Below are 8744 nucleotides of genomic sequence, written 5' to 3' on the forward strand. Positions count from 1 at the left end.
AGAGGAAATATCCCATCCCTTGTTCTCAAATGTATGAATCAAAAATGGGTATGCGTTTGAATTAAAAATTAAAAAAAAAATTTATTTAAAAATTTCTCAGTCACCAATATCTATAATCAAGCGATGTTAAATAACCCTCGCACATCATGTGTATTCTTAGCGTGGTGGTCACTTTATAAGTACAAAGTTATTATGGGGCGTGGAGGGTAAAAGCCAGAATTCGAGTACTCTTTAAGACACAACATTTTTTTCCCAATTTTTCCCAATAAAACAAAAGGGAGATTTTATATTCACCCAAACTGATATGTGCTGCTTCAGAAACAAATCATATATAATATAGATTGTTCGATCATCATTGAAGGTAACAATTACCATCGGTGTTCATACATGATATATGATTTTGAAATTAAAAAAAAAAGAAAAAGAAAGAACATTTCTGGAAATTAAGGAAGAAAAGAGGAAGGAATTAAGGAAGAGTGATCTTTAGAGACCAAATAAACCTTATTCAATGAACCTCACCAAACCATGCAATATATATATTAATTCTGTTAAATTGAAAATGAGAAAGGCGTATATGGAAATTGTGTTGCATGTGTAGGTAGGAAATATATAATCACAATTGCAATTTACTACAGCCAATCAACTTGATCATCCCAAAAGTAATAGCCATAGCCATCCATCCTCCAACAAGCACTCTAAAACATGACCTAGGAACAGGAGTCCTCCCAAGTCCCAAGCTTTGCTCCTATTACTCCAAACACAACCAATGCTATGCTAGCCACTGCAACCACCATGCCATGCCTCACTTCATCCTCCTTTATAAAAGCAGCACCCAGAAGTGGCACCAATCCTCCCGCAGAAAATGCAAGCGCTGATGCAAAAGCAGCTTGCACCGGGTTCGGTAGATTCTCCTCCGCCGGCTTTTCCAAACCATCTCCAGTCGTGTTTCGGGTTTTGTTGAATTCCATACAAGCTTTGAATATACATCAATGGCGGAATGAAACTCAGAGAGAGAGAGAAGAATGAAGTCAAACTTGTATATATTGAATTGAATATTAATTTACAATGCTCTGCTCTATATATAGTGGAAATAGAGCGGGTAAGCTGAGTAACAAACTAACCGCCTAACCAACCAATCCAAACTGTACACGTGGAATAAGATCTAACAAACTTCTTAACCTGTATACAAAACTACAGCCGTTTATACTTGTATGCATAACTAATCTAGTCTAAACTACTGTAGCTTAGCTCTATATTTACAAAAGCTTTACAACAGAAAATACTGATCCTATAGCAAAACTCAATACTCCCCCTCAAGATGAACCATAGATGTTGATTAGGTTCATCTTGGAAAGAAGGAAGTAAAACTGCTTGTAACCAAGAGCTTTGGTGAAGAAGTCAGCAATCTGGTGTCTAGTAGGCACATGAAAGGTTTTAATCACCCCATCTTGAATCTTACTTCGAATGTAGTGACAGTCAACCTCTATGTGCTTTGTACGTTCGTGAAACACTGGATTTGCAGCAATATAGAGAGCTGCCTTGCTATCACAGTACAAAGATGTTGGATGATTGTGATCTAAACCAAAGGTTCTAAGTAAAGCCAACAACCAGACAAGCTCACTTGTGACAGTAGCTATTGCACGATACTCAGATTCTGCTGATGATCTGGACACTACTTGTTGCTTTTTACACTTCCAGGATATAAGAGAGTCACCAAGGAAGACACAAAAGCCTGAAACAGATCGTCTAGTGTCTGGACAAGCTGCCCAATCAGCATCATAGTAGGCTTTGAGTTTCAACTCAGAGTTTGCAGATAAGAATAAACCCTGCCCTGGTGTCTTCTTAAGATACTTAAGGATCTTATAAACTGCTTGTAAATGAGGAAGCTGAGGTGAACTCATAAACTGACTCAGTTTGTGCACTGAGTAACAAATATCAGGTCTAGTTAGAGTCAGATAGAGCAGTTTGCCTATAAGTCTTCTGTACAAAGATGGATCTGGTGCAGCCTCTCCCATTGAACTCCTAAATTTGGTTGATTGATCCATAGGGACATTAGCTGGTTTGCATGCTAGCAGACCTGTATCAGATAGCAGCTCCAAAACAAACTTCCTTTGACATAAACTAATACCTTTCTCAGTCCTAGCAACCTCAAGACCTAAGAAATACTTCAAAGTACCAAGATCCTTGAGTTTAAACTTGGCATCTAGGAAAACCTTAAAGGTATGGACTGCCTCCACATTATTGCTAGCTATCAAAATGTCATCCACATAGACTAGCAATATGAGAATTGAACCCTTGCTAACCTTAGTGAAGACTGAGTAATCTGATTTAGATTGGTTGAAACCATGATCAAGGAGTGCAGATGAGAGTTTAGCAAACCATTGTCTGCTGGCCTGTTTCAATCCATAAAGAGATTTAGTGAGTTTGCACACCTCCCCCTTGCTGCCAAAACCAGGAGGAGGGACCATATACACTTCCTCAGCCAATTCCCCATGTAAGAATGCATTGTTTACATCTAATTGGGACAAATGCCAACCATACACAGCAGCCATAGCCAAAAGAGTCCTAACAGTCACAAACTTCACCACAGGAGAAAATGTCTCAAAATAATCAACACCCTCAGTTTGAGTAAAGCCTTTAGCTACCAATCTAGCCTTGTACCTCTCAATGGAGCCATCAACCTTAAGCTTGATTTTGTAGACCCACTTGCACCCAATTGGCACTTTACCAGGAGGCAGTTTGACCATGTCCCAAGTCTTGTTAGCCTGAAGTGCATCAATCTCAGCCTTCATGGCAGCTTGCCACAATGGATTAGGTAGGGCTTCAGCATAAGAAGTGGGTTCCTTAACAATAGACAAGGCAACAGAGAAGACTCTATGTGCAGTGGATAGCTTAGAATAAGAAAGAGTTGAAGAGAGTGGATAGAGGATACCTGGACTGTCACTGGAGATTGAATCATGGGAAGGTAGAGAAGTGGAAGCCAAGTTGCAGTGATGATAAGGAATAAGAGTGGAAGCTAAACTACAATGGTAGTCATGAAGATAGGAAGGAGGTTTATGAGTCCTAGTGGACTTTCTAACAGGAGGTAAGGCAGGTTGAATAATGGAAAGGTCAGGTTGAATGGGAGGTTCTTGTTGGGAAGGAATAACAGGGGTAAGATGAGAAGAATCCAGATCAGGGTGAACAAGATCTGGAAATTCATCAGGAGGTACAGCTGTATCAACAGAACTAAAAGGAAGGGAAAATTCAGCAGAAACTGAAGCAACAGAATCTGGAAAATGTGACTGAGATGGAAAAATGTTGTGAGAAATTGAAGGAGAAATAGGAATAGATTTAGAATGCCAGTGTTTAAAGGGAAAAACATTCTCTTTGAAGATAACATCTCTTGACAGAAACATAGTTCTAGAAGACAAATCATACAACTTATACCCTTTAGTCCCAAAAGGATAACCAAGAAAAATGCATGCCTTGGCTCTAGGATCAAATTTTGATCTATTCCTAGTTAAAGTAGAGGCATAGCATAGGCAGCCAAATGATTTAAGGTGCTGATATGAAGGGGAATGACCTAAAAGCTTCTGGTAAGGTGTAAGATTGCCTAAAAGAGGACTAGGAAGCCTGTTGATGAGATATGTGGCTGTGAGAACACAATCTCCCCAGAATTTAAAGGTAAGTTGGCATGAAATCTCAAGGCTCTAGCAACATTCAATAAATGCTGGTGTTTTCTTTCAACAACAGCATTTTGCTGTGGAGTTTCAACACAGGATAGTTGATGTAAAACACCTTTGGCAGCATAAAATGAAGAAAGAGCAAATTCAGGACCATTATCACTCCTAATGACCTTAATGGACACCTTGAATTGATTAAGAATCATATGAAAAAAGGTTTGAAGTAGGGAAGAAGCATCAGATTTGTACTTCATTAAATAAACCCAAGTGCATCTACTATGGTCATCAACCAAGGTAAGGAAGTATTTTGAGCCATTTAAGGAAGGAGTAGAATAGGGTCCCCAAATATCAGCATGGATTAAATCAAAACAAGCTAAGGAAACACTTGTGGATTTAGAAAAAGGTAATTTGTGCTGTTTAGCTAAAGGGCAGATATGACAATCAAAAGAGTTGTTATTATTGCAAAGATTCAGATCATGTACAATAGGTTTCAACAAAGCTAGTCTTTGTGAAGAAGGATGACCCAATCTATAGTGCCACAATTTAACAACATCATTTGAAATAGCAACAGAAGAAGAAGAATCAAGATTACAGGTATTGACCTGTTTATTACAAAGGAATGAAGGTAATTTGGATAATACTTCTGAAACAGAGGACGGCAAGGTGATGGAATCATTGCACTGCAAGATATACAGTCCTCCATGTCTCTTACCCAACCCAATCATCTTCCAATGCAGTAAGTCCTGGAGAAAACAGTAATGAGAAAGGAAGATGCAACAACATGAAGGGTTTTGGGTTAGTTTGCTTATGGAAATAAGATTGAAAGAAAAAGTAGGAATGCAAAGGACATTTTCTAGAATCAATGTGGCTGAGATTCTAACAGTTCCAACATGAGTCACCTTAACCATTTCACCATTAGGGAGTCTAACAGAAATTTGAACAGAAGAAGTAACAGAAGTGAAGAAGTGAATGGAGTGTACCATGTGGTCTGTTGCACCACTATCCAGAATCCAATCATATGAACTAATATGAGAGGTATTTGTACTGGAAGAAAAGACTGAATGCTCAAGGGAAGGGGAAAAACAAATACCTGAGAAGGCTTGGGCTTGAACATCCATTGAAGGCTGAGTAATGATGGTGGCAACTTGATGAGCATCTGCCAAACATGCCTCTGGTGGTGCTTGAGTGCCAAAGTGGCATTGAGAGTTCAATAGACCAATCAATTGCTGATATTGAGCCTTGGTCAGAGCCACGGGTTCACTTATATGATCTTCAGCAGCAACAACATTGTTTGCAAAAGGTTGACCACCTTTGTTTTTGAACTTATATCCAGGAGGATATCCATGTAGCTTGTAGCACTTGTCAACAACATGCCCCATGGCTCCACAATGAGTGCATTGTGGCCTGCCACTCTTGAACTTAACAAATGTCTTGGTATTGCCAGGTTTAGACCCAAAAGCTGCTAAAGCTGCTGAAGTATCAACCAAAGCCTTCTTCCCAGCACTTACTTTTCTCTGCTTCTCATCTTGCATTAGAAGAGAGAACACTCTGCTCAAGGTAGGCACAGGCTCCATAAGCAGAATTTGACTTCTGACAGCTGCATATGTCTCATTCAACCCCATCAAGAATGACATGGTACATTCCTCAACTTGATGACCACATGTACATGTCCTATAATTAGAGAATTCATCCCAAAGACCTTTAAACTTGGCATAATACGCATTGATTGTTAAATCCTCTTGAGTCAATGAACTAATTTCTTTTCTCAAATCAAATATTGTAGGTCCATTTCCTTGCCCAAACCTGTTTTGCAGATCAACTCATACATCTCTGGCAGTCTTGAAATAAACTATACTTGACTGCAACTCCTTGGAAACAAAATTAAACAGCCAAGCTAGGACTGTACTATTGCATTTGTTCCATGCTGTGTAATTTGGATGATCAACAGATTGAGGCTTAGGGATAGAACCATCAATAAAGCCCAATTTAGTTTTAGCATCCAAAGAGATAAGAATCGCCCTACTCCAGATGTTATAGTTTTCTTCAGTGAGGTGTTGAACCACCAAAGAAACTCCTGGATTATCCCCACTGGACAGAAAATAGGGGCTAGACGTGTTTTCCCAAGGTTGGACAGTAGGAACAGTAGCACTAGAAGTACTCTCAGTCATACTTAACCAGAAGAAAAGACGAAAATTCAAGGTCTCAAACAACTAAAACCAAGAAATGAAAAGAAAAATCAAGAATTGATTTTTCTTTGAGAATTCTTCAGGAATCAAGATCAGGAATCAAGAATTTGGATTCTATGTGACAATCAAGATGTAATTCACAATCTAGATGAAATCACAAGAAAACAGTGAATAGAAAAAGAAACAACCCTAGGATCGGGAGAAAAAATTGAATTGAAAACCCTAAGATTGAAGATTTCAATTTCAATTATCAATGGAAGAACAAAGCAAGATTTCAACACATTAAAGAAATTGAAACCTCAGAGATGATGAACTTAATGCAAGAATCAACAGAAATACAACAAGTAAATTTCTAGTTGATCTGAAAGAAGCACTAAGAAATTGAAGAAGAACATAATTGAACTAGGAAATTCAGAATACCATACTTGAATGATCTCTGACCTAGTTCATGCTCTGATACCATGTTGAATTCCATACAAGCTTTGAATATACATCAATGGCGGAATGAAACTCAGAGAGAGAGAGAAGAATGAAGTCAAACTTGTATATATTGAATTGAATATTAATTTACAATGCTCTGCTCTATATATAGTGGAAACAGAGCGGGTAAGCTGAGTAACAAACTAACCGCCTAACCAACCAATCCAAACTGTACACGTGGAATAAGATCTAACAAACTTCTTAACCTGTATACAAAACTACAGCCGTTTATACTTGTATGCATAACTAATCTAGTCTAAACTACTGTAGCTTAGCTCTATATTTACAAAAGCTTTACAACAGAAAATACTGATCCTATAGCAAAACTCAATAGGTTTTCTTCTCTCTTTATCTGTGACATCTCTATGTCATATTGAGTGTAAACAGACACAAATTCACCTATTGCCATACTGCAAGCCCCAGCAACTAACCCTGCAAATCCAGCAAGAAGCATGGGTTTGAGGTCTTTTTTAACAGCTCCAACCCCCATCATCAATGAAGCAACAGAAACTAGCCCATCTGTAGCACCCAACACAGCAGCACGAAGCCACTGTGCCCTTTGATAGTATTAGTAGTCAAAATTATTATCTTCTTCTGTCTCTTGGCATTGGTTTTGCTCTATATCATTTGCATGAACTAGAACTCTAACATTGCTTACCGACACTTGGTGATCATGAGCTCCATTGACAGCCATGAAGGCATGAATTACGTACAAAAGGGTGGGGAAATTTTTTTTATAGGGAAAGAGAGAGAAAAGACGACAAGTAACCAGTGGTAGTGATCAATGAGAGAGAGGAAGTATCGTGAGACACTAGGCCGAGCATCTCTAACAGCTTATTTAAATTTTTGTACTATTTTGACAATGAACAATGACATTTAACTTTTATCTATCTACTTTTTCAAATACACTTTTCAACAGATTTTCTATCATTTTCTCCATCTCATTTAAATATTATTTCTTCATTCATTCTTTATTCTTTTTTTAATCATCATTTATTCTTCCTATGTTCATTCCTAACAACTATATTTTTAAATTTTTTAACAACTATATTAAAAAAAAAAAAAAAACTTCCTCAATTTTCAATAATCAAATTTCTCAAATGGTAATATTTCTTAAGGGAATTTTATTTTTATGAGTAATGTTACAATCACAAATTATTTTACAACATTTTTATAAACTGTTGATGTAACCAGTTTGTAGGGACATGATTCTTAAACGGCCCAACGATTACGTTGGGCTCACACATGAAGGATTCCACACAATGAAATTTGTAGAGAGTGGACTTAAAAGGCTAGCATTTGGTCACAGGGCGTTGGTCCAAACCGGATTTTAAGGAACTCAGATAAGAAAAGGCTTCGGCCTAGATATACAAGCCCCACAGTTTTATAACTTGTGGGATTGGGCTTCTCGGATCATGTCCGAGGAGCACTAATGTTTTTCTCCGGTTATCCGGCGGTGACTTTTTCGTGGTGGTTTACATATATTATCCGGTCATTCTCACCCCTGGAGTTTTTTCCGCAGGAAGTGAGATGGATCCCTTACCTAATTAGTTTACCTTTCCTTTTATACTAGCCTACGTTTGTTGTCCCTCGTCCACGTGTAGGGTCAATTTTTTCAGGACTGATATTTGTCCCGTCAATCTAATCCCAGAATGGTTGGAGACGATCAATAAAGCCTAAGAATCCGGTTCTGTCAGGTGCAATGTCATATCAATGAAGGGTATTAAGGACTATTTCCCCGAGATATTTTCTGATCTTTTAAGTTTGCTTGTATGCCACTTTCATCAATGAGACTTTAGGTCTGCCGAGGACTAAGCTGTCCTCGGCTGTATCTTCGGGCCACTTTGGACTTACTATTTTTGAGCCTGGGCCCTGGCTTCCTTCAGTTTGGGGCCTGTGGACTCCCCATAAGCGAGCGGGCCGAGCCCACAAACTATCGTGCCCCACACAGTTTTTTATTGGTTTTCATCTAAACTTACCATTAACATCACATTTTTATTAACCAATAACTACTCTCTATTCCATTAAAATATTATTTCTTTATTATTTTTTTAATATTTCTTAATTCATCTATAACCATTAACACCACATTTTTATTAACCAATAACTACTCTCTATTCCATTAAAATATTATTTCTTTATTATTTTTTTAATATTTCTTAATTCATCTATATTTTTCAAATTCCAAACAACATTAACAATTATATATATATATATATATATATATTTATTTTAATGAGAAATGTTGTGTTTATAACATTTTTTCGCAATACTTTTACAAGAAAATTTTATATGGTAAGTTGTTACCAGGGGCGGAGCCACATTGTTCCTTGGGGGGGCCGTGGCCCCTGCAAAAAAGAAAAAAAATCCATTAGTGTATGTAAGAAAATTGATTGGGCCCCTCCAATGTTGG

General features: G+C 37.8%; 1 protein-coding gene and 1 pseudogene across 1 annotated transcript; both read right to left on the reverse strand.

The window, feature by feature from the left end:
* Positions 1–613: 613 nt before the first annotated feature.
* On the reverse strand, positions 614–7025 carry LOC126704802 (vacuolar iron transporter homolog 4-like; annotated as a pseudogene).
* On the reverse strand, positions 3177–6386 carry LOC126706945 (uncharacterized). Its single transcript, XM_050406536.1, has 2 exons — positions 4756–6386; positions 3177–4408 (listed from the first exon to the last, which is right to left on the reverse strand). Exons 1-2 carry the CDS (start codon positions 5297–5299, stop codon positions 4374–4376), a joined length of 579 nt encoding a protein of 192 aa, XP_050262493.1. The 5' UTR covers positions 5300–6386; the 3' UTR covers positions 3177–4373.
* Positions 7026–8744: the final 1719 nt, after the last annotated feature.

The sequence above is a fragment of the Quercus robur genome, chromosome 11, assembly GCF_932294415.1.
Source record: "Quercus robur chromosome 11, dhQueRobu3.1, whole genome shotgun sequence".
In the NCBI taxonomy this organism is placed as follows: Eukaryota; Viridiplantae; Streptophyta; class Magnoliopsida; order Fagales; family Fagaceae; genus Quercus; species Quercus robur.

Coding starts and splice junctions, on each gene's coding strand:
- LOC126706945 (XM_050406536.1), bottom strand. CDS start 5,299: ATGTCATTCTTGATGGGGTTGAATGAGACATATGCAGCTGTCAGAAGT. Junction 4,409..4,755: donor TCAAGCCCAAGCCTTCTCAG/GTATTTGTTTTT, acceptor TGTTTTCTCCAG/GACTTACTGCATTGGAAGAT.